We start from the raw sequence: 25,928 nt of genomic DNA on the forward strand, positions 1-25,928 counted from the left end.
AGAGCGCGGTTTGCGTATAATAAAGAATCGTGTCGCATTATATAAAAAATGTCGTTAATATATAGCGAACAATGTTTTTTCTATAGCGGTGTTGGTATCGTCGAAATGCAATCGCAACGAAATTAGCGAAATCGTACGAAACTCTTTTAAAACGCATACACTCGCAATGTAGAAAATGACGTCGAAGGATGGCGCTGGTATCACTATAATCTATCCATTCCCTGTTCTCAGTGTTCAAGTCCAAAATTAGTAAATAAAGATGGTGGCAGCGCATGAACCGTGTGCGGTATCGTCACGCGAAAAATGTCTGGTAAAATGAAATGGAAACGAGGAACGTGTACGATCTCTCAGAAAAATTCAAAAGTCGTAGAGACTTAGTGATCGGAGTCACCGCAAAGACGATAATAACAGTGTAAATAGTGTAACTTTCGTATAGTTCCCCGGGAGCGTAAAGCAGCCGCAAAAGAGGATAATTTGGCTCCAGAGTTCACTGTAAGGTACAAATTCTCGCTATTTTTAGACTCTACCCGAGTGTCGATTCTCATTCAGAGCGTTCGTTCGTTCCATCGACGAATATGAGTGCGAAGAAGGAACGTCTATCCCGATTAATCCTGAATAAAGAAACGTTACGAACAAGCGTCGATTTTCTATCGTGGGCGTTTTCGATTACTCAATAACGAAGAAGGAAAGCCCGTTGTCATCGTCGTTGTCCTCCTCTTCGTCGTCGTGGTCGTCGTCGTGGTCGTCGTCGTGGTCGTTGCCGTGATCGTGGTCGTGGTCGTGATCGTGGTTGTGGTCGTGATCGTCGTACACGACGTCGACGTCACTCTCGTTTTCATTACTGTATTATCTCGGAATGACGTCCACTCGATGTTTCCTTTTACGTTTATATAGCGAACGATAACGATCGAAATAATTAACGGATGTTCCTAAAGAACTCTTCGAAATATCAGAATGCTATTTTTATCGGCAGGAACCTACATACCGCGCTACGCGCTTTGGTTGCATACGATGCACAAATACATGTACGCACACAGTGACATACATTTTATTTAACCCAATTGATAGAACGATTCTCGCGTCAATCGATACGTCTTATTAGACGCATCGGGAAATGAATTTACCGATTCTGTCACCTATTACCGTCTCGTTCTTATCGACGATATTTACATCGAGTTTCACCGCATACGCTTGGACTCACGGAATTCGATTTCGATCCTGACCTTAGCAATTTGTCGGAGAATATATAGCAACTCTGTCTTCTCACGACGTTTTATTCGAGATTCCTTCGAACGCCGTCTATCGACGCTTTGTCGTTTCCCTACATCGGCTTTGTCCCCTTTTTTCTTTCTTTCTTTCTTCTCTCGTTAATTTTCTTTTCCTCGTTAATACGGGTTTAACGTAATACCACGAAAGATTTACGAGGGCAGAAATAGCATAGATCCAGATGGTCGCGAATGAAATTCACCGAGTAGTCTATTAATTCTTGGTGACTCAAACTTTTGTCGCGAGAAATTGCGATCCACGCGTACAATCACCCACGACGAACGTACAGAGATTCATTCATATATGCAATGCGAGTCGCGCGATGGAATAATAAGGGTTTTAATAATAATACGTGAATCACAAGATGCCATACAAGCCACCGGATGACGTCACGTTCAAACGACATCCTCCGGCCCGATAAACATTCTACGTATATCGAACAGTTTCGAGAAGCACTTTCGCGCTGCTTTCTCTGTGGTCGTTCGTGGCGAATGTCGACGAACCGAAAGCGAGCGCAAACGGCTGTTAACTGTGAAACGATATCAGGGAAACGGGCATATAACGGCTAACGCGTTTGCAACGGATTCGAAACTGTTCGAAATTTCGAAAGTTTGGGGAAAAAGAGCAGAGAGGAGCGAAGAGAGCCGACGAGTAGCTCGAAGAGACGAGAACGAGATCGAAGAGGAGGAGCGGTGCACGAAGATTCGTAATCCGTAGCACCGATTTGAAATAGATGAAAGAGGCGATAGGATCGGAAGAGACGCAACAAGGAACTAGAAGGAGGCGCGCGTGCTCGTTTATCGTCGACGTTTCGAGGTCGCGGGAAGAAAATCAAAGTTGGCAAATTTTTCGAGCGATCGTTGCCAAACGGCGCCTTCGCGCGTCGACCCTCTAGTTCGCGCGAATAGTTCCGCTTTAGGAGGTTTGCCGACCTGAAAAATTTCGCCGAAAAGCAAGAGATAGACCGGATAGGAAGGAGGAGAGCAGCAGAGCGAAGAAAGAAGGAAAAAAGGAGAAGAGAGCGAGTCGGATTTGGAAGATACGACACCGCGAAGCCGCGCGAATCGGCTGTGCGATCGGCCGCGCGCGCGTTTATTTCTAATTGCTCGGTCGAATTTATCTCGCGTTCTTTCAGACTTCGCGCGTTGACAGAAGATATTTTAGACTCGGTCTATAAATAAGAGGTAAAAATTATCATGACCTGGCTACATCGTTCCTACTAGCGCTGCATCGAAATCGTTCAGCGACGAACGCTCGTTCGGCTCGCGTCATCCGATCGTCGAATCGATCGCCATCTCCGGCTGTGTTTTCCGTCGTCCAGTCGACTTTCCGTCGATCCAGTCGTTTCGCGAACTCTGCTCTCGTTCGATGGAAAAACGTCGACGATCGACCACCGATTTGGCCAGGAAGTGGAGAAAGAGAGAAAAAGGGGAAATGGAAGTCATTAGGACATCAGCCCTGAAGCTGGTCTGCCCACGCGGCGGGTCTACGTGCCCGCTAAAAATATCGAAACGCAGCACGATCGAATATCGAGAACGAGAAAGACTACGTATGCGCGCGCGAGCGCGCCTGCGATTTTCTACGGGCACGTGTTCCGTTCCGACCCGCCACGATTCTTCGACCGTTCGATCCTCGCGTCGTTTCTTTTATTTCTTCGATTATTCGATGTCTATACGATCCTTCGGCGTAGAGCCCTCTGTTTAGTATCGGCCGGTGAAAAAATTCACCGATTCGCAAAATTTGATTTCCGTTGTTCGCAATTAATAATGCGAATAACGCAATTGCTGACGGATTGCGAATTGCGGAGTCAGACTGGACGATCTAACGGGGGGAAAGAGAGGGAAAGCGAAAGAGCGGTCGGGTGGTCGTTTCCGTGAAAAGCTACGCTGCTTCTCGTTTGGCACGCGTGTTGGCGTGGCTTCTGCGTGACGATCGGCCAAACGAGCTCGCCGCGAGGAAGTCAAGGTGGGCCTCGAAAAATATTCGTACGCTTTTCGGGCAAGGAAAGACACAGAGGTGTACGCATCGAGGTTACTCACCGAGGTAGCCAGGCAAAGCGAAATTCGCTTGGAAAAGGAGGCCGAGTGTGTGGATCGCACGCGCGGTCCAACCAAGCTTTTCGCTTTCGCGATCGTCATTCTCCTTTCTAGGTTTTCCTTCGTCCTCGAATCGCGAAACATTCTACTCGTTATCCGTACTCTACGGTGGACGATGCAGAGAGATACCTGCGCGTCGCTTTCGCTGTCTTTCTCCGACCGTGTAGCCGGTCGTTGGACACAACGGTGGTGGAAAAGAAACGAACTAGCGCTGTCGGAAGAAACAACGAGATTTCGGTTCGATGAAATCGTATATCGATTCGATTCGACTGGATTCGATGGAATACGGTTGGCAGCGCGCAGAGCGCAGACAGGAAACGAGCGTGCGTCGTCGGGGGGGTAAGCGTCGCTAGAGCCGTTGATCGGCGGGAGAGACGCACGCCGGCGTCTCGCAACCGAAAATAAACTCACCGCATTTTGTCCGTCTGTCCTTCCTTCTCGGTTTCACCGTAAATCCGATAATCGTACTCTGCCTCTATCCTCTTGCCGTTATCCTCGATCGCGAGACCGCGGGCATTCAGCCTCCGCTTCGAACCTCCAGCTTGGAGGTCGACCCTAACGACGAGTCATCTTTCGAAAAAAAATAATATCTCTCTCCCCACCCTCTCTTTCTCTCTCTTTCTAGTCCGCTCGAATACGACCTCGTTGCCGATCCATCGTGTGCGTCTCGCACCGCGAATACAACACCGTTCCAATCGTTTTTTCAACGCGGACACTCGATATCTTAGAATTTTCTTACTAAACGAGCATCGACGGAAACAGCTGATGAAACGAACCACCACCGCCACCACCACCTCCTCCTCCTCCTTCTTCTTCTTCTTCTCCTGCTCCTCTTTAAACCTTAAAAGCCTGCTGTACGCGATATTACACCGGTACTCGCTTTGTTTTCAGATAAGAATAAGAAAAAATGGTGGTGGGCGAGGCGAGTATACACAACATAATGGGAGGAATGGAGAGCACGGGCGGGGTGCGACTTCACAATCACAAACGGAAATTGAAGCAGAGGTATGAAGCGGAGAAGACCGGGATTCTTGACGATTGGGGGAGGGGGCAGTAAGATTCGCGCGTTCGCTAAATACTTGCTGGAACGTAGATAACGCGAGATGATAAGATAGTAGTATGTAGTCGCGTTGCGAACATCACGAACACGCGAATCAATCCGTATTCCTTTTCTCTTGCTCTCAGGTTCGACATCATCAAGAAGCTCGGTCAAGGTACTTATGGTAAAGTTCAATTGGGTATCAACAAGGAAACCGGGCAAGAAGTGGCGATAAAAACTATTAAAAAATGCAAGATAGAGACGGAAGCCGACTTGATCAGGATACGAAGGGAGATTCAGATAATGTCGAGCGTTCAACATCCCAACATTATTCACATATACGAAGGTACGAGGGTGAATGTCTGGTCTGGTCTAGTCTTTTCGAGAGATCGGAACTCTGACGTCGATCGCGTTTTTCCAGTGTTCGAGAACAGGGAGAAGATGGTGCTGGTAATGGAGTACGCGGCCGGTGGCGAACTCTACGACTACTTGAGCGAGCGCAAGGTGCTGACGGAACACGAGGCTCGACGAATATTTCGACAGATAGCCACCGCAGTTTTCTACTGTCACAAGCACAAAATCTGTCACCGAGACTTGAAGCTGGAAAACATATTGCTAGATCAGGTTGGGAACGCGAAAATCGCGGATTTTGGCTTGTCGAACGTGTTCGACGAGCAACGACTGTTGAACACGTTCTGCGGCAGTCCGCTCTACGCCAGTCCCGAAATCGTCAAGGGTACCCCGTATCACGGCCCCGAAGTCGACTGCTGGAGCTTGGGTGTTCTTCTCTACACTCTGGTGTACGGTGCCATGCCCTTCGACGGGTCCAACTTCAAACGACTAGTCAAACAGATCTCACAGTCGGACTACTTCGAACCGAAGAAACCGTCGCGTAAGTGTTGGCTCGTAGCTCGCTGTTTCTCCGTTTTCGAGCAACGTCGTCGTGTTTTTACTAATCCCGCGTTTCTTCCAGCCGCCTCCCCTCTCATCAAAGACATGCTGACCGTTTGTCCCGCCAGAAGAGCCGACATCGAAAGGATTTGCACCCATTGGTGGGTGAACGAAGGTTACGAGCAGAATTGCTTGGACATCGCGGAGGACTTGGCGGCTCAAACTCCCGTTCGGTTGGATTTGCTGCTCTCTCTGGTACCGCAGTCGGCGAGCGCGGAGAAACTGGTCGTCGGGGATCAGCAGCCAGCCGCAGCGGACGTTCCGAATAACGTGTCTTCCGAAACTCTGATACCTACCAGATGCCATTCTGTCGGCAGCTTGATGGAACTGGATCAGAGCGGTTCCGATAGACGGATAAGAAGAGAACTGATCGAGGAGGAGCAGAGGACTGCTCCGATCGGTGGCGACGCCAAAAGGAAATTGGAGACCACGCCGTCGATGGACGAAACGGCAGCCGCCGATGCCAAGAGGAAGGAACGACCTCGAAGGAAAGAAAAGCGGGACGAACCCGAAGCTAGAATGTACAAATCCGCGTCCAGGTAATCGATGCGAAGCCTCTTCGTCGCGCCAACGTCCTTCCCATTTAACTCGTTCGTCGCATTGTTCTTCTTTCTTCCTCTTTCTCTCTTTTAGGCATCACTCGGCGCCTATTCCAAACTCGATCACGGAGGAGGCTATGGAGGTGGATCCAATGGTAACCGTTCCTATTAGCAAGACCGTCGACTTGAACAAGATCGAATCTACGGCAGCTTGTCTGGAATTAATCAAAGAATGTAGCGAGAGGTCACCGAGCAAGGAGAGAAGCAAAACGCCGATGATTCACGAACCGGAACAGCGACCACTCGCGGTAGACGAATCCCGGCGAATCCCGTCGGAAGATCGCGCCGTCGCTAATCACGACGAGGAGCGCTTGCTGGACGAACGGCAAGCGAAATCGTTAGACGACGGACACCGTGACGAATCGTCGAAACGTTCGGAGGTGGCGCTCGATCAAACGATCGCACGTTCCGCGACCCCCGCCTTCGAACCATCGAACGAGAAGACTTTGTCCGGAAACGAGAGGTTCGAGAGAAGGTCGTCGACCGCCGGTCGAGAGGAATCGATCAACCTCGAGGCGACTCAACGAGAGTTTAAGAAGCTGAAGGAAAAGGCGCTCTCTCTCGATTCGGAACTTTCCAACGAATCGCGAGACCCTCCTGCGAAGACGTTCGAAAGGAGACGCTCCAAGATATTCGAGACCGCGGAGAAGTTCAATCAGATGGCGTCGAGCGTGGAAAACGAGAAACCTAAAAAGATCTTTATACCCGGCGTGAACGTCGGAGGGGCGAAGCGCGTGTTCGAAAGAAAGGCCAGTCTGTCTTCCATTGGAACGCCTCCGCCTACGAAATGCGTCGCGTCCAAAATGATCATCGACGTTCCTACGACGGATACGAAGAAGAACGAAAATTCGAACGACAAGTCGAAGCCAACGCGAATCGAACGCGAGGAACAGGAGGAGCAGGAGCAGGAGCAGGAGCAGGCAGAGGAAAACGAGGAAGAAGAGAAGAAGAAGGAAGAGGCGAAAAAACGGGCTATCGACATAATAAGTGGTGCGATTGGAAAACCACCTGTGCAAAGGAGGATAAACGGGTCTCCGCCGATTTCACCCTCGAGCCAAGAACCAAAGAAACTCGCGTCAAAGATATCGGTTAGTACGAACGATTCGCGTTCGACCACGCAATCCTTGACCACGACACCCACAGAAATCAACTTCTCGTTCGATGAGAAAACAGCGGACGCGGACGGACGAGCGACGGTAAGATCGACGGTAAGATCGACGATAGATCGGCGAACGAAAACGTTCTAACCGTGCACGCGCTTTTATTTGACCGAATTTTTTCAGATCTCGACGGAAGCGTTCGACAACGATAACGACGACGGCGTCAACGACAACGACGACGACGAACCGGAAGAACCAAAAATGTCCAGCAAAATGGAGATCACTCTAAAGAGCGCGACTCTACCCAGACCGCGAAAGACGAGCAAAGCCGAGATCTCCGTGACGGGTGCGAAACCTTACAAGGTCCAAGTTCCGTTCGCGTTCAAATCCGAACTCGAGGCCAAGATCGACGCGTTTCAGCCACAGAAACTGCGAACGCAACGGTCGGAAGTGGCATTTCCCGTTGCAGCCGCGGTACCGCAGACCAATCGAAGCTCCAGCTTGGAACCGGAAAGCAGACCGAGGAGCGGTGCGCCGAAGGAGAGGATAATTCCGATTCAGGTATTGAACGCTGCAACTCGAGCGACGTTTGATCTGTCTTGATTCGGTTCTTGATTCGTTCGATACACGATTTCCAATGACAGATGGAAGCGGATCATCGGCAGTCGCGACATTCGTCGACCACGCCTCCACCTTCCAAGCCGCCACCGATGCCTCAAAGATCGGTTTCGCAGCGGTCGGGCTCGTTGTCTCGTCAATCGACCGCAGACTCGGATACCGATAGCGCTCTCGGATCGACCGTTGGTCCCGAGCCGATCCGAAAGAGCCCCCGAGAATATATCATTCCCATCGCCGTGGAAGGCGGTGGATACGTGACCCCCAGATCCGGTAGCGTGGAGCCTGAGAGCAAAGCCGGTGGCACACCGTCTACCGCCAACGTGCCCCGCTCCAGATTTGGTAGACCCCGAAGAATGAGCTCACTGTTGTCGGATGCCAGCGAGGACGAATCGCCGTTCTCTTCGTTGCACAGGTAGGGATTTCTCTTCGTTTCGAGTCCCCCTGCTTTAGACGCGCGTTCGAGCGCTCGATCGATAGCAAGGAGTCGATGATACGCGTTTTCGTCGTTCGCAGGGACAGCGAGGATCTGTTGCAACGACACATGCATCGATTGAGAAGCTCCCGGCCATCGAGACAGCCGCCGGAACACGTGGACAGTTTGTCCTCCGGCGAGGACGACGACGACGATGGATTCGAATTGTTAACCGCCGAGAATCTATTCTCCACTCTGCTGTCCAGAGTGCGAAGTTTGACACAGAGATTGAACGTGGACGACAATCGTACCACCGGCTTCCCAAGTTCCCGCCTGTTTGGAAGATTAGGATCCAATTCCTCGCAAGCGTTGTGGGGTCTGAACAAACCGCTGTCGAGGTAATTCATCGATGCCGTTTAGCCGTTCTTTACCATCTCTGTCTTTCTCTCTTTCTCGCGCGAGATTGCTGAAATGTCGAGGATACCTAATGACAACGGTTCAACGCTTGTTTGTGCAAGCTACCAGACGTATGTCGAAACGAGGACCGTGACTACGTGAGTCCAATTGTTACAACAACTTTAGAACAATGTAGTCTATGCCGATTATTTTAGAAGGTAGCGCAAAATATATCACGAGTATTCTATCTTGAACGTATCGGCTCGCTGTAATAGTAACGGCCGTTCTCCTCGCCGTTCGAAACGCGTACAGAGTAGACACGCGCACGCAACGTTTCTGCAACGGACTTTTGCCTCTCACGCTTCTCATACCGCTGTACCGCTATATACACGGACTCGTCGTCGATACGAAAGGTTGGCCGTTGGAGCTACGCTTTCGAAACGCCGGCTTTTCGGACGATCTCGGCGGTTTCCAACGGCCAGCCAACGAACGGTTGCGTTTCGTTACGTTGACGAGATCGGAGGAATAGTTTCTTTCGACCAACGACCAATGGAACGCGCGTGAAAGCAAACGTTCGCAATCCGTAGGAAATCACGCAAACGTTTTATCTGTTTGGTACCTAGGCGGTTGTCGGAGTCACAGTTCAGGCATTCGCTCAGTCGAGAGGGTGACATACTCTCGAGGAAAGATTGCGCGAACACGTCGAACCCAGGAACTCCGAGCAGTCCAGGATCGCACGGTAATGCTTCGAGGGAAACGATATTCGATGTCGGCAGTAACACTTTACCAAGAGGTAAGAGAACCTGCAGCGATTATTCTACGATCGTTCTACAAATTTTACCGTACGAAAGCAACCGTATCGTGCTGCGAAATGAATCGTTCGTATCCAACGAGGGTGAACCCTCTGCGTTCCATGTTCCACTTGCTCGTCGTCGAGTTTCGATGGAAGCAACGATCGTCGAACGGATCGTCGAATGGATCGCCGGATCACAAACGGTTCACGCGGCTCGAGATTCGAGCCAGTGTCAAAATTTTCTCGTAACTTCGGGCGTCGATCGGGCTAACGATCGATGCCAGATATTTGTCACGTTGTGCCTGATGGAAGCGAGGAAACGTTGCAACGTGGATCATCGGTTCGTGAGAAACGAGCTTCCGTCTAGTCGATGTCCTATTTAATAAGATATATATATCACGAGGATAGATTTTGTCACTGGTTGAAATCACAAGCCGTACGAGAAAATGCCGAATGCGTTTACTCGGTATGCATTTTCTGGTACCACCTAGCTGTTGTCGAGTCGTTGATAGACAGAGCGTATCTTTTTCTTTATTTTTGCCGATCACCCCCGCCCTCCCCCTGGCCCCTCCGCCGATCCTCTTTCTCTCTACAACCCACTTTCTCCGTCGATGGTCCATCTTTCCTCCCCTTGCCGTTTCTTTTTCATTTTCTTTTCTCTCTTCGTCTCTCTTCCTCCGCCGAGTATCTTTTTCTCCGATGTTCTTGCCTGACGATGTTTTTGCAACATTTGATACTAACCTCGTTTAGAGATATACAAAGATATATATGGTTCGTGTTTGGCACAGGTGGGTAAACGTTTCAGTGATTTGCGACGCGTATAGCGAAATCGAGATGGTCGGCTGATCGAGACGTAACCGGTACACGCGCGTCTCCTTTTGAATTTTGCACGAGAGAGCACCGGTTTTTTTTCGGTGCCGGCTTACACCGGCTGCTTCGTTGCGCAAAGTACAAGCGCGCGAACGACATACAGTTTTCTAAGCGCATGTCTGCACCGTGTTCTTTGCAAACGGTACCTGCCTGTTGTTCCGTTTTTCTTTCCTCTTCTTCTTCTTCTTCTTCTTCTTCTTCTCACGCTCTTTCTCTTCATTTTTCCCGCGATAGAACGCAGACCGAAGACGCGCGATCACGCGATCAAACATCCGACGATTAATTAGCGGTCGCGTTCGAACAAGTTTGAGCATTAAAATTACTCACAGACGTGACTCGCCGTACTTTGCCTAACATATAGAAGCCCGTAATACACGCAGTAGTAGCGAGTTGCAATGTTGTTGATTTACATACTATCCCATTAACACGAGCAGCCGCAACTCACTTTTCTTCTTTAATTTATTCGGTGTCACGCTAAAGTTTACTTTTTAAAGCATGATTGCACACGTTATCCATATACACGAATACACGAGGAGATTCAGTTCTATTATACTCTCCAAGATAAAATCCATCTTTGATGAAAATTTACGCATCTACTTCGCATCTTCAGTCTATCGTCGACTCTTCAATCAGCGATCGGAGGAGATATTCCAGAGTTGATATTTTCGGTATACGCGCACCGTCCACCACGATTGCTTCGTTTTCGATCGACGAAACCTCGATCCGAATCGGCTGCGCATTCTTTCGCTTTCTTCTTCGGTACGACGTTCGTAACCGCACGTTCGTAACGTCACGGTCGTTGGATCGAAAAAGAAAATCGAAGAAAGGCAAAGTTGGCCGTAAGATGAAAACGATGAGGAGAGACGAGATTGGAAGGGGGCGGATTTCGATCGAAAGAAGGATGCCAGAACCGACGAGATCGCTCGAGTAACCGATTTTTCCAAACCGTTGCTAACGAGAGTTTGTCGTTTCTTCTTTGTACGGGCCGTGGTTCGATCGCGCGGTTCGACGAAGTAACGAGTTTCGCGAGACGGAAACCCGACCTAACGGCTTAACGCCTAATTATCCATTTTCCACGCGACCGACCTAATTCTCGTGCGATTAATCGGCAAAGATGGTGGAAAGGTGGTGGCATCGTTCTTTCGTCGGTCGGGCAACGAACGAACCGTACCGATGGTGCGACCGATCATCGAAAATATACGCTGGAAAATCACGATAGAATCGTTTTGTCTCTGAATAGGTGTAATTGACGGTTTTTTTCTCACGGTTGTTGCAGCGACCGTGCGAGTGACTCTACGTAGGCGGGCGGATGCTAATCCCCAGTAGGCAAAGCAAGTTAGGTACTATGCCAGCACACTTTTATCCGACGAACGTCACCTCGTCGCTCTGTTGCCGCACGATCGATCACGCGGATGTTCGCGATCGTTCGAGCGACGCGCGACCGACGTTCCGATGTTTGCGCGACACTCGGCCAAACTCTGCACACCTACCGAACATCAAAGTTGCGATATCACGCCGTTCGCGATCGCGATCGCGGTCGCGTTCGTCTCGCGCGCCGCGTGACAAACGAAAGCCGACCCGAAGAGAAGGAAGAGATCTCGCGTCGATCGAGCACGCACGCTGCTGAACGAGAAGACGTGAAAGCGATTTTGCGAGTTTCCGCCGCTCGACGGACGCAGCCCGGCGATTCGATCCATCGATCGGGTCGTAGCGCTTTTTCAAGAAATACGCCGTCGTCACGCTGTCACGACGCGTGGCAATCGACGAAGGATCGCTCGACGCGCGAACACCGGCGATGGATCGATCGATCTCCGAGACCACGTATCCGCTGTGTACCGTCGAAAACTTACGCCATTAAGAGGAAAGATACTTGAAAAAATTGTACACCGCGAGGCGAAAGGAGCTAACCCTTGTTTGAGATGGCTGATATTTGTTGTGTTTTTAAGAGTTTAAATAACAACGTTTTATTACTTTTACATTGTTCTCAGCATGCTTTGATAACGCTATCGTATCGTATTTAATACCGTACACTCTGCATTATCCTCCACTTGAGTTTACACATTTGACGCGTTCTGATTTTCGTCGCTCGACACGACATACGTATTTATTTCGATGTTACTCGACCGCCAAGTGGTTGATCTTGCGAATCCTGCACGAGTCGCTTTAACGTTTAAGTCGTGTTTCCGGTCAGCATCCAACGGATTCCCAATGGATTCGCAATGGATACGCAAAGCCAACCATCGCGCTCTCCAAATGCCGTTCTGATTTCTTGAAACCCGCTAAAAACCTGTAACCTAGTGTCCGTACGCACATAGAAAGCCTCATATGCTGCATGTCATCGTTCGGCGAGTATACGAGTTTACTCTTGACAATTTCTCGTGTCGATATACTTGAAGACGTATGTCACTTACGTACCTATGTACGTTTGCATATATGTATGTATGTATGTATGTATGTATCTATATATATATAGATATATATAGATATATATACACATTCGCGTGTGCATGGCGCGTGTATACGTGTGAAGGTGCGCGTGTGCGTGTGCGTGTGCGTGTGCGTGTGCGTGTGCGTGTGCGTGTGAGTATGCGTATGGTACGTGCCCGTACATTCTCGTCGATGTACATTTTGGAAAGGGGGATGGTATCGCTACAGCGATACCGATTACACTGTACAAACCCCGAAAGTGCCAGACATCGAACTATCGACGCCTTTGCCCGTTTAGCAGCGCGTTCGGTATCAGTCCGTCCCTCGATTCGTTCGTTTCGTCCGCACGTTTCGTATCGTTTTCCAAGTCCTTTCGCCTCCTTTTTTCCCCATCTTCTCTCTGCTCCTCTCCTTTATGTCTTTTTAAATTTCGTTTCCTGCGACGACATAACGGTACAGAGAGACGATCGTTCTCGGACACCTTCCATGTAACGTTGGATCGAAACAACCGGATCAAAGAACCGGGTTGTTCGTTTCTTTCTTTGCTTCTTCTTCTTCCTTTTTTTCTTTTCCTTTCCTTCTTCCCTCTTTATCGCGTTACGATACGCTGCGCGCGGGCAAACTCGTTCATCGTTCGGTTCAGTGGCCTTAGAGCCGTTTCTCTTTCACTATCTTTCTTTCTTTCTTTCATCGGTTAAATTTATTTATTAATTTTTCGAGAAATTTTATAAGAGACGGAAGAAGAAATTTCATGTATGTAGAAATAAAGGAGTGTAAATATGGAGAAAGTCGGAGTATTTTGTCCGCCTCCCGCATAAAGACGACGACGAAACTTTGGACGATTGGCCCGAGAACACGTGTCATTCGGAGGTTTGTTTTTCAGATAAAGTAGCACGCGAAGACGTAGAAGCGGAAGCAACGCGAATGAAAAAAGAGACGCAGGAATCGTTAGAGCAAAGCTTCACGCCGAGCTTGACCAGACGATTGGGCAGAACGTTGATCGAGCAAACCAGACGATCGTTGACGAGATCACCGTCCGTTTCGCGCGAAGGCCGGGCCCGTTCGGCCGAGAGAGACGCGTCCGAGGCGACGGCGGCGTCGTCGTCGTCGGCGGCCGTCGACCGATCCGTCTCCACCGTTTCCGACCAATCCGAGTACAAGCACCGGTCGGCGAGCGATCGACGGCCCATTAGAAGAAGCAACAGCTTACTGGAATCGGCGACCGGATCGCTCGCCTCGCCCCGTCGCACCGTCGTCGGTCTCTTCGACGACGAGGATGATCTCGCGGATCATCGGCAGCCGCACGGTCGTTCCTCCTTCTTCTCCACGTTCCCCAGGGACACGGTGGCGCGTGGCAATCTCGGCAGATGGTACAACGAAACTGGCGGTGGTCGAGCCAGCACGGGCAGACTGCGAAAGGACAGCTTCCGTTCGTATCGTACGGACAAGATTCAGGAAGAGACGTCGGACGACGCGTTCGCCGCCGATAGAAGCGGTTCGATCTCGGAGTACGCATCGACCTCGGCCTGCGACTCCAACACGAACCCGTTGGACGACGACGCTTCGCCGACCGAGTCTTGCACCGCCAACGCGGTCGACTACAAGCCCGCGTACAACTCGGATCCTTCGTCGAGAAACTTGGAGAACAGGTTGTTGGCCGCGGAAAACTTGATCAGGGAATCGAAACTGAAGAACTTGGGCTCGTCCGGCGGCGTAAATCTAACCTCCAGCTACCGAGACACGGACAAATGCGAGAAACGATCGTTGATCTCGGTGGCGGAAACGACCGGAGCTTCGGCAACCTCGAAGCGGCGAACCTGTATCCCCAGCTTGAGGCTGCGATCCGGCTCGTTGACCAGAGAGCCGAGCGCGGCCGTCGACCGGCGAAAATCGTTGGCGGATTCGCAGGACGTGGCGAATCTCGTGGCGCGAACCCTCGTCCCGGAAAGGTCGCTGCTGAGCAAATTTTTCAAGACCGCCGCCAACCGATCGGAGAACGAGCCGACCAGGGACAAGGAGAAGCAAACGGAGCTAGAGAAGGAGAAAGAGAAGCCGCAAAAGTCGAAGCAACGCCGGATATCGCGATTCCTACGGCCGGACTTTTTCGACACGCCCAGAGAGGAGAGTCGTTACGCGAAAGAGAAGGAGGCGCAGAAGGCGGCGGAGAACGAACGCCGCAAGTCTCGGTTCATCAAGCGGAAAAGCGAGAACAAGGACGCGGCGGCGGCGGCGGCGGCGACGGCCGTGTCGAAAACCAGTGTGCCAACGACAACGAGCCGAGAAGGCAGCGTCGAGACGGAGAAGAAACGGGAGAAGGAACTGAAGAACGAGATCAATTGTCGGAGAAGGGATCGATGCTCGCGGGAAAGGGAAACGGCGACGGAAACGACAGAGCCGGTCGAAGGTTCGCGAAACGGATTTCTGCACTCGTTGGAGAAGAAGCTGGAGAGTCTTCGGTGCAACGACGAACAGCGCGCGTCGGACCGAGAGAAGACGACGGTGAAATCGACAGCGAGCGACGAGCGAACGTTAGGCAAGGAAGCGTCGCGGGAGCGATCCGCGCCTCCGGTCGATCGTCGTCTATCCTCGGCCTCGAACGAACGCGTTAGCCTGGAAAGAGCGAGCAGCGTGGAGGATCTCTCCCGGCCGAAAAACCCGAAGCGAAACTCTCCGAAGAGCAGAGTCTCTTCCGTGCTCGGTTTGTTCAAGACCGTGGATCCGAAACAGCTGGCGAACGGCGCGCGATCGCAGACCACGATCCTCGCTAAGCTGAAGAAGAGCCCGCCGAAGGTGCTTGCGGATCTTACATCCGTCGAGGATGCGACCACCGCTCCTATCGTCGGTAGCAAGATACCGACCAAGCTGGCCGCCAACGCCGACGCCAAATCCGCGAAGAAGATCGGCGAGACGAACAAATCGGACAAGCCGGAAAAACGCGTCTCCTCGTGCGAATCTTCGAGGCGATTCTCGTCGAAGGAGGGATCGAAGCAGGACGCGAAAGAGAGGAGCGCGTCACGCGAGAAAGAATCGGCCGGGGAGAGAGGTAACTGGAACCGAGACGCGGAGCAAGGATCGACGGATACGAGACGCGAAAAACCAAACGACGACGAGAAAAGATCGACGGAAAAGAGATCCGTGACGATGCCGGGCAACAGAGGTAAACGAGCGAATCGGTGTTCGCTGGAGAACGGCGCCTCGTCCACGGAACCGAGTAGATCCGAAAACGCGGAGAAGAAGACGGGAAAACCGACGAAAAAGACGTGCGAAACGTCGGAGAGCAACGATTCGGACGGCGTAAAAAAGAAGAGAATAGTACGAGTGGCGAAGAAGGTGGTGAAAAAATCGACCGTCTCCGGCGGTGGGACCGGCGACAAATCCATCGACAAATCCGGCGACGCGGATAAAACGTCGGAAGGAAAGGAGAAGCCGGCGAAACCTCGAACGAAGAAAAAGGTGGCCGGTATCTGCGACAACAAGAGTTCGGTCGAGTCAAAAGTGGCGACCGGTAGCGCGAAGGTCGGTAACGCGGAAGAAAACGGACTTGGGACGGAATCGGGAGACAAGAGCGAGGAAAGAGCTGCCAACGACCATTCCGAGGAGGAAACGGTCGAGACGGAAACCAACAACGACGAACCGACGAAAATTCAGCGGGACTCTCAACGACCGAACAGGAACAATCTGAAGCTCGATCTGTCCAAGATACCTCAACACTCGTTCAGGAACGCTACGCCCAAGAGAGATTCGCCGAAATCCGATTCCCCGTCGTCGACGGCGAACCAAGATCTGCCCGGCAAGCTGATGGAATGTCTGTCGAAGGTGACGCATCGCGCCAGCATCGCCGGCAACAAGATAATCGTGGAGAAGCCGTTGCGCGCGAGAGACGTTGCCGAACTGAAGAGAGAGGTGACCGAGTGCGCCAAGATCATCGAGAGCCACGCGGAATCGGCGGTGAACGCGGTGCAAGGTCCTCCGGAAGAGAGAAAGTCGAGCACGATTCCTTCGCAGGTTTCGACGGAGAACGACCGGCCAATAACGAGCGCAACTACCGCCGTCACCGCCACCGATTACCCGAACGACGTTCTCTCGCCGATGGACGATCCCGAGAGCTTCGATTCGTGGTCGATCAGCTCGGCGGAATTGAGTCACGCGCGACCGGACTTGCACTCGCCCACGTCTCCGTCCCATTCGTTGTACGCCAGAAACGACAACTCCGACAATTCGGAATCGGTGATCGATCGAATACGCAGACGGAGCTTCTACTCGCGGTTCAACGATAGACGAAGACCGTCGTTGACGGCTCCGCCGCCGGGCGTCGCTTTGCCCGGCAGCGCGACGCTGCCGAGAAAATTCAGCTTCAGCGGACACCGCGAACACCGGGATCGCGGTAGATACGGAACCGGATATGCCGGATTCGCTTCCGCGGTCACCTCGAAGACCGGTGGCAGCGGCGGCGGCGGCAACAGGTACGCCACGGACAAGAGGTACGGTTTCTACAGCGAGGATGGTATCGCGACGATAGATCGTCGTAATCGATCGCTCGACCGAGCCGCTCGCTACTCCGACACCGGCTACGTCACCGACCTCAAGTCGCCGACCGACCACCCGGTCGTACTCTCCTCGTCCTACGATCCTCTCAGAAGGTATCTCAGGTCGCCTACCTTCGACCTGTCCGCCTCCAGATCGAGATATCACAGCGTCGACTTTACCGCGGATCCGGATCTAGCCACCGTGTACAGACCTTCTGCTTCCAGCTTGTCCAACGACTCGGTCAGCCTCGGCTACTCCTCTCTGCCGAGAAAATACGCGATCGGACTCGCCGAACCGAAAACCGTCCAGTACTACGAGGAGTTGTTATCTCCGAGCAGCGCGGACTACTCGCCGTCTAGGAGGTCGCCGACGTGCAGCGAGTATCCGACTAGGTGCGAGAACGGCTACTACAACGGAAATTCGGATGTACGCGCAAACGCTGCGAAACGGAAAACTTGCACGGAGAACGCGAGAACGCTGGAGCTTTACGAAGATACCGATCCGGCTTCAGCCGCTTCCTGCGACGAACGATCCACGGAACAGAGGAGGTAATCGCTCGTCTCTCCTTCTCCTCCTCCTCCTCCTTAGTTCATCGACGGTTGTAATATCGCGTTTCCTTTGATTTTCCAGGAGCAAAGGCGAACGTACGACCCAGACGAAACATTCGCTTTCCACGTCCGCTGATACGACCAGCCGTTGCGCCAACGACCACAGTTAATCTCGTTTTCGTCAACTCGCGCGACGACGATTTACGCGCGCACCCAACGTCCCCTTACTTTTGTTCGTTCTGTTCGTTGCACGCATTGATTCCAGCGTTATCGTCCACGTTTCTCGCCCAAGAATCGGTAACGTGCGTTACGATATACGCGTATCCAAGTCATTGCGACAGTTCGTTTTAGAAAATACTCTCTTATTCCGCGTTGCAGACGCAAGATCGTATTTCTCCCACCATTTCGATACGACCTCGTTCTAGTCTATTTATTTAATCGACGTAGGATTTCGAGTGCAATCGCAATTGCCCGACCGTACCGAACGCTTGTCTCCTCTCGTCTTCGTTACGAAACGATCCAACGGCCTAAAACCACCCCGTTTCGTCTTCCCTCGAAACCGACGAAACGTATTTCTTTGCCTGCCCGCTGTTTTCGTCGACGTTACGTTACGATCGTTACGTCGCACGCTCGGTCCATATTCGTTATAGCAAATGTCTCGTCCACTCTGCCGACTTCACGTTTTTCTCTCTTCTTTACTTAATAAATCTTAAAATGCGACATTGCAATAGTTGTTTTCTATCGCTGTTACTATTATCGCTATTACCACCATCGCCATCGTCACAATCGTCGTTGTTATTGTTATCGTTATTGTTACATCATCGTCGTCGCTTTTATCTTTACGACTATATTATATAAAAGTGTGCCTTGAAATTGTTGTTGCCACGTAAATTGTATCTTTTTCGAGAAACTCGACGTGCGTATGCGGTATCGACGTTCGTATAATCCAACGAACCGCGTGTTCGTTTTCTCATTTTTCTCTAGTTTCTCCTTTCTCTTCTTTTCGTGTTATCTGCTCGAAACGCGTGTATGTCGTTACGAGCGGTTTTGGCTGCAGTATTTATAAAATTGTAAGTTAAGTTAAAGCTTAAGGCTGACGCGAGATACGTAGCTGTTGGACCGGCTAGATACTCTAGCTAGCGGACTGTCGCGAAAACGCGAACGCTGTACGAGAGTAACGAGCGAGTTGCTTCGTCGCGCGCAACGTTTTCGCATCTTCGTTGACCATTTAACGGGATTCGTTATCCTGAAACGCGTCTCGAGCAGCGTTTCGCGTTTCCCCTCTATATTCTCGCGGAGCAAATTTTATCTTGGTCGTATCTCTGCAAGATCCCTTCGAAACGTTGCAGGTATTCGCTGCGAATCTCTGACTGACTAGCCACGGTCTTCCGCTTCTTATGTATGCGTTTTCTACTCGTATTTTAAAATAAACCATGCTATTCGAACGAGCATCGTTCGCCTGCTCATTGTTAAACTCCGATGTTTCATTGTTCGTTTGTCCGTTCGTTTGTTTCTCTCACGCGCCGTTTCGCCAACCAATTTTCCGCGTACGAAAAATTCCAGTAGCGCGTTTCGCACGAATCGACGAAATACGCACGGTCTGACGGACGGATAAGAGCGACATGAACCCTGTGAAACTGCGATTTTATACCGAGCGATACGAGAAGGAGAAAAAGTACTTTCGCCTGCAAGAAAAGTTCGTAGCTATCGCGCGTACGAAACCTCTAACCGGTAAGTTTTACGCAAAACACGACGCAATCCCGGCTTCCGAGGTTCGACGAGAGTACGTAGATTTGATCTCGAAACGACTGGTCCTCTCACCGAAGGATATTTACGCGTTCAAGCCACCGACGGTCAATATGGAGTACGCCCTACAAATACACGCTACGTCCGGAAATACAAACGATTGCAATTTCATAGGTATGGCTGGTTCTCGGAACCCTTGATAGCTCGAACCAAGGATCCAAGGTTATCGTTTGCCCGAAAACAAACGGATTTTATCGCTAACGAGCTTCGAATACGATACGTTCAGAGAGGTTTACCGATCGAGAAATTTCTAGGAATACCTTTCAAAGTTTAAACGACGCGGCTATGCTATCGTTTGTCGCGATCGTCGATAAAATTCAATATCGATGTTGTGCCAACTCCGTTTCCTGGCAACGAACGAGCCACACCGATCCCGCGCCGACATGGCACAGGCCACTACCATAAACCACTACCGCCACCACCACCACCACCACCACCACCACCACCACCACCGATCACAACCGTCAGCACATCGACTCTGCACGCCGTACACTCCGTTTTTCGAGAATACGTTTACCAAAAACACACCGATAAAACGGTGATCGCGTCATTTATCCCGCCGACTCGCCATCTCACGGATTCCCTCCGTCTGCTAAAACCGCCATCCAAGAAAATGATCTTCAGATAAGTACCACCGGATATTTCGATAGTCGTGCTCGCTACCGAACCAAACTATCTCAGCGGCGATCATGGCGGGCAAGGGTTTCTGTGTGAAAATACGATTGGAATTACACGCCGTAAGTAGTCATCCGAGAATCGTCCAACGTCCGATCGATCTTCGAATCGAACTAATTGGAAAAATAACCTCTTTCAGATTACGTGTCCCGGTGTATGGCTATGTCCTAACGGAAAAATTGCATTGCGAATAAACAGTTTTGGTTCCACCCTAGAATCTCATAGAGTATCGCCGATTTTTCCACTATTATTTCACAACGAGTTTAACTTTAAGAAAACTTTCACACGGCTGGCTGCTTTGACAGACTTGCAACGGATTCTGCAGCAACAATCTCTCCACGCGGAATTGATACAATGGCTTAGTCCGTGCAACCAGCCCATCCTTTTGGCTACATTTCAGACCAGTTTGGCCGATCTTCTCTATCCGGTAACTTGTTGCAAACGGTTGCTGCCCGGAGTCGACGTCGATCTGCTCATGGACCCGACCAAGTATTTCCCCGTTGGTATCCCTTCTCTCCGACTATAATACTCACGCTCTCCGTTAAACTAATTCCAAGGCAAACCGTTTCAACAGGGTATTATAGCACCTAAGATCGAAATTTCCACGAAAACCGTGATAGAAGAGGTAAAAACGATTTACGACGCGAACCTCGACAGGCCGTACATCGTCAATCCGAAAACCATCGATTCCAAGGTAAAACGCTATATTCGCGTTACTTTACGTTACGTTTTGCTACGCTATTTCATCATTCCACCAATCCTAATTTTCAGCAAAAATCCCACGCTCACAGGAAACGACCCGTCAAAGGTATCATCAGGCAAAGGAAGGTTTGTCATAGTCGAACCAAGACGAAAGCTCAAGTTTGCCACTTGTAAGTATACTACCGATTCCCTCTTCCTTACTTATTTATTACCTACGATGCTTATTGCGATCTCGACTTTGTACAATTTCGATTTTTACAGCACACAGTGTCGAAACGATCCGTGTAACCACGTGGAATACTCGTGTGAAGGCGAACTTGCCCGGACCAATCGGTGTTACCATCCGATGAAATACGGATCAAAGTGTCGGAACGATATTTACCTTGATACCGATACCGACACAGAATTCGATGTGCCGCCAAGGTACCGGGTATCCTCCGTTTGTGGCAACCTACACATCTTCGACAGCTGCCCCGTCTGTTTCAAGTACAAATGTTACTTCTCCAACGAATGCGACGGGATCTCTCCCGACAATGCCGCTCATCCGCAAAAAGATCATTCGATATCGCAACAACAGATCTCTACGTAAGTTTATCGTGCGCGTAGCGCGATCCATCGTCTTTCCAACGTTTTCCACAACTACTTTCAATCTTTTCTTCTTCTTTCTCTTCTTCTCTTTGTGCTTATTTTTGCAGAGGATTACGATCAACGTCTCGTCCATCTTACGGAGAGAAAGGTAAAGTCGCGTTGCACGGCAAAAGATAGCAAGTAAAACGCACAAGATCCATTGCCTGTTAATCATTTTCGTTAGTGAAATGAAATTACCAAGAGAGAAGAAAAACAAAGAGACAACGCTTTATTACATCGCATACGCGTGACAAAAGGGGGGGAAGGAGCAAAGTTCTCGCAAAAGATCGCAATAATTTTACAAAATTATGTACTTACACAGAACCGAGACATTCAGTGTAAACGTACGTGCGAATAAAGTGCTGGATGATCCTGATAACGTAGCGTAACCAAGTTGTTGTTTAATGTTTAACGTATACTCGCCGACCCAACAAATACATCGGAGTACCCTGCACCTTTGCACCCCGAAGACTCACCGATTTCTTTAACAATGCCGGGCATCTCAAGTATATACCACGACCTTCGGGTGTCCACGCTCTTAATGACACGCTTTCGTTTTCCAAGGGCGTGATCGCGATCCAACCTGTCGATTGTAATAGATTAAATGAAACGCGACAAAATTCACCGCTGTGACTATCGTTTACCAGTTCAATCTACCTATACTTGACAGTACAACGTCAGCGACGGATTCCTCGCCATCCACACCGGTTATCTCTCTAATCTCTTTCGGCTTCAATTTTGGCCATACTTTTAATCGTTCCGAATCGTCGATAGGTACGAGGAAAGCACTCGTCCCCAACAATCGATCGTAGACCTCGTCCGCATCGGCGGTACAACAAATCGTTATAGGCAGGTACTTGCTCGCGAACAGCGTGCATCTATTCCAAAGGCAGAGAACAAAAGAATTTCAAGTTTAATAACTAATAACTTTATGTAACATTCATATGTATCGTGTACGTATCTTCGAGATACGAAGAATATACTAATTACCGTATGAAGTGTTCTCCTTCGAGATAGTCCAACCTTCCCATACCAGCCACAAACACAGTCTGTTTCGGTTTAAACATAAATGTTCTCGGTGTGATAATTTCTTGCGGTAACGTTAGCGACAGTTCGTCGGTCGTTAGCAAATTTAGTATTTGATCCGCCTGAATAGTACCAGGAGTATCGTAGCACCAACGGCTCTGTTTGTACTCTGGTCTAGATTCGTCTAAAACGGGTTTCCTAGACATGACCTTGTACGATTTTTCGGAAAAAGGATCTACACTCGCGTCTTTCAACGATTTCCTGGTAAACGATTTACCAACGTGCTCTACAAACAAACGAACAAACAAAAATCTTTCGTACGTACGTGAGATGTTGAGGAAGATTCACGGTAATACGTTCAAATTGCTCAGCTACCTTCTAACGTCGCAAACTTCATATCCTTCGTCATTTTAAACTGATAGTTCTTGTAATGTGATTCTTGCGTCCTATAAAACCTCTCATTGATAAGCCTTACTGTTCTTAACCAACGTTTTTCATCAGTCGGATTTAAAATTGGAAACTTGAGTAAGTTTAACGTAGTTCCTGGCCAAGCAGACACCGTTGCGCGTTGCACCAGATCGATAGCTTGTACTTTACAATAATCAGAATTTAACAAAGTATTGAACAAGGAAGATTTGCCAACGTTTGTACAACCAACCAAATAAACGTCACCTGAAATATATCGACGATTATGCGTAATCATCGAAACTAGCATTTCTTAAATAAATACGTATCTTAGACGTTGACAACTTTCTCTTTGATTTCTCCCGTTAGAACGAAGCAGACGCGATAGATAGTACGCACCTTTGTGACGCCACTTGTATTGCAACTTATTTATAAGATGCTCTATGCCGTAGCCAGTTTTCGCGGAGGTAAGTTGCACGTGCGTAATGTTTTCCCTCTTTACGCCGGTTACATTGATCACGGAATCTACTAAACATTGTTTTACGTTCTCGAGGAATGACGGGCTATCGGTGGGCAACAGATCGATTTTGTTCCCGACCAAGAAAATAGGAGTAAATGGATGCAAAATACTCTTCAGATCGGGCCAAATACTGCAAGGGAAATCGGTCAGATCGATTATCAGTATGACGGCGCATTTTTTACTTTTGATCACTCTCAATAACTTGGGATAATCTTCGATCGATACTTTCACTTCTAAAGCCGTGTTGTAGAACCTTAAAAAATGACACCTTTGACATGTCATGGATTTCAAGTCTTCGTCGCTTTTAAACGAAAACAATTCCGACGGTAAATATCCAGGGATCGCTGGATCCCTGCAGTGCAATAATGCACCACAACCACCGCACGGTACACAACTTATTTTCGAATTAGGATCCGATGTACCGTAACAATTCACGTTGAGCAAAGTGTCGTCGAACTGTTCGTAATCGGACATCCAAGTATCTGAAACTTTCCGCAACTCTGCATTTGGCAGATCGTCCGTATCCGATCCATCGACATCGTCTTCCATGGACTTTATGAAATCTTTGAAACTAAGCTCGCTCAAACCGCTCTTCTTCATCTCCAAATACTTTTCGTACAAATTCTTGTATTCTTCGTTTAATTGAAACGAACTCGTTTCTTCAGTGTCATCCGATATTCTCGAATCGATTATTTCATACGAATCTACCATCTCGTAAGGCATGTGTACAGGCTTTCGTTTTACTACAGTTTCCTTTTCAGAATTATTGTCCTCCGTTTTCTTTTCTTCTTGGCCAAAGACGATCTTATTTTTACCTTCCGTTAGATCGTTCAGCAGTATACTGAAAGCAGGTTTATGAGCAATTTCTTCATACCTTTGCATTTTCTCATAGTCGAATTTCAATTTCTCCAACTTTTTCCGCTTTAGAAACCCCATTTTCACCTTTCCAGAATCTAAGTAATCACAATACAGCAATTTATCTCTGAGAGCCAGAATCCTTGGATCTACTTTTGCTTCGATCGACTCAGCGTTTCTATACAAAGTCGCATGTCCAAAGTGCCGTAATTTCAAATTACGGCATACACCGTAATTATGTAATCGAAACAACCAAAATTTCATATCTGAGTTTTGTACGACGATTCGTGCGAAGATACAATATCAATAATCAACGATATCACATTTTATGGAGATACTACCTCTTACAATCTATCGATATATTATTCAAATTTGTAACGTCCGACATTTTACGATCGAAAAATCTATCAAAATCTTTGCACTGTATCAACTGTTACGTCCAGCTTGGTAAAATGAAATACATATCGCCTGGTGAGATTATACATAACCTCAAAATACTTCTGGCCCATTGAAAACGTACACACGTGAATGAAGTTACGAGTCGAATGAATCGACACTACCATGTAGTGAAACGTTGAAAAGTGATGTATCCATCGATCGATATCTCGATCAAGTTCGACATTTGTTGTACATCTGAAGTATATCTCAAGCAGTAAATACTATAAAACGTGTTCGATCGATTAACAGATTATATTAGGGATAAACGCTTTAACGTTTATATTTATCGTTTATATTTCATTGTTAAGTTGATGCAAAAGTTGTACAAATACGTACGAATAGCGACACTTTATAACATATTATCTGGTATTATACAACGTTATTATACAACGTTTTGTTTATTCTAGCTCGTTACTCACGTACAAATAAAAATTGTCATTTTTGTGTAAACGGTGTGCAGCTCACAGAAGTCTTCCCATTGTCGTTTCTACTGTAGCAAATTTAAGTACTAAAAAGAAAAATTGAAAAAATGATTCTATAGTAGGGGAAGGGTGCGGTGCGAGCTATATCGGTCGAAGACACGAAAGGCGGTCAGGGTTGAATACCTGAATCTCTGCATATTTGCCGCATTCCATATAGTACCTGTAATCGTATTGGTTTATTTTTAATGGTCTTGTTTAAAAAATTCCATCAACAATATTTCTTTACTACATACATATATATATATACGAGCATAGGTAAGTGTTATTTTACATTTGCTGTAATTGAATGCATATGTATACAATACATATATATATATATATTCGAATCCATAAGAATGCCAATAGGAATGAGACGACAGTTTATCGAATTCAAATACAGTTCATTACGATTTTCATGAAACGCATTAGGTATAACGTTTCAAGGATAAAGGTAAAGCAATGTTCATCTCCGTGATGTTCTTATACGTATGTACATACATACATACTGTGAACTATAGATGGCAGTAACGTCTCTATTACTTGATCATCGATTTCGTTCAAATATTATACTATACGTGTTTCCGTAAAGGGATAATGAAGATAAAATTGAGACAAAAGGCGATAATGTAAGTAATGTAGGAATGCAGATTACGATGCTTATAAAATAAATTCATTCAATGTTATATGCAAGCGTGTTTATATACGTGTGTTGCGACAATTTGCATACGAATAATAAAAGACAATGAAAAATGCGAATCTTGGGATTCTATC

At 48.7% G+C, this 25,928-nt stretch overlaps 4 protein-coding genes across 11 annotated transcripts; 3 read left to right on the forward strand and 1 right to left on the reverse strand.

Annotated features, from left to right (window-relative positions):
- Positions 1-237: 237 nt before the first annotated feature.
- Positions 238-19,091, forward strand: LOC100642972 (serine/arginine repetitive matrix protein 2). Of its 6 annotated transcripts, XM_048410973.1 has the most exons (14): positions 238-497; positions 4,254-4,367; positions 4,548-4,747; positions 4,823-5,293; positions 5,375-5,891; positions 5,986-7,159; positions 7,235-7,612; positions 7,696-8,081; positions 8,183-8,479; positions 8,600-8,635; positions 9,101-9,270; positions 13,451-17,207; positions 17,319-17,642; positions 17,725-19,091. In XM_048410973.1, the coding sequence occupies exons 2-14, from the start codon at positions 4,270-4,272 to the stop codon at positions 17,810-17,812; spliced, it is 7,896 nt and encodes a 2,631-aa protein (XP_048266930.1). In that variant the 5' UTR covers positions 238-497; positions 4,254-4,269; the 3' UTR covers positions 17,813-19,091. The 6 variants fall into 6 exon arrangements, with proteins under 6 accessions (XP_048266930.1, XP_012170139.2, XP_012170141.2 ...); XM_012314749.3 differs by having other exon boundaries at positions 13,451-17,642; XM_012314751.3 differs by having other exon boundaries at positions 5,986-7,147; positions 13,451-17,642.
- Positions 11,870-25,315, reverse strand: LOC100645297 (nitric oxide-associated protein 1). Of its 3 annotated transcripts, none has more exons than XM_048410975.1 (6): positions 23,283-25,315; positions 22,854-23,150; positions 22,443-22,764; positions 22,097-22,330; positions 21,929-22,035; positions 11,870-12,434 (listed from the first exon to the last, which is right to left on the reverse strand). In XM_048410975.1, the coding sequence occupies exons 1-6, from the start codon at positions 24,520-24,522 to the stop codon at positions 12,328-12,330; spliced, it is 2,307 nt and encodes a 768-aa protein (XP_048266932.1). In that variant the 5' UTR covers positions 24,523-25,315; the 3' UTR covers positions 11,870-12,327. The 3 variants fall into 3 exon arrangements, with proteins under 3 accessions (XP_048266932.1, XP_048266933.1, XP_012170144.2); XM_048410976.1 differs by having other exon boundaries at positions 22,110-22,330; positions 23,283-25,310; XM_012314754.3 differs by lacking the exon at positions 11,870-12,434 and having other exon boundaries at positions 21,658-22,035; positions 22,110-22,330; positions 23,283-25,308.
- Positions 19,252-19,722, forward strand: LOC105666333. The gene is made up of 2 exons (XM_012314753.3): positions 19,252-19,506; positions 19,563-19,722. The coding sequence occupies exons 1-2, from the start codon at positions 19,265-19,267 to the stop codon at positions 19,720-19,722; spliced, it is 402 nt and encodes a 133-aa protein (XP_012170143.1). The 5' UTR covers positions 19,252-19,264.
- Positions 19,901-21,841, forward strand: LOC100645770 (spermatogenesis-associated protein 6). Its single transcript, XM_003399588.4, has 6 exons — positions 19,901-20,185; positions 20,263-20,622; positions 20,698-20,817; positions 20,895-20,995; positions 21,087-21,410; positions 21,521-21,841. The coding sequence occupies exons 1-6, from the start codon at positions 20,138-20,140 to the stop codon at positions 21,588-21,590; spliced, it is 1,023 nt and encodes a 340-aa protein (XP_003399636.2). The 5' UTR covers positions 19,901-20,137; the 3' UTR covers positions 21,591-21,841.
- Positions 25,316-25,928: the final 613 nt, after the last annotated feature.

The sequence above is a fragment of the Bombus terrestris genome, chromosome 12, assembly GCF_910591885.1.
Source record: "Bombus terrestris chromosome 12, iyBomTerr1.2, whole genome shotgun sequence".
NCBI classification, from domain to species: domain Eukaryota; kingdom Metazoa; phylum Arthropoda; class Insecta; order Hymenoptera; family Apidae; genus Bombus; species Bombus terrestris.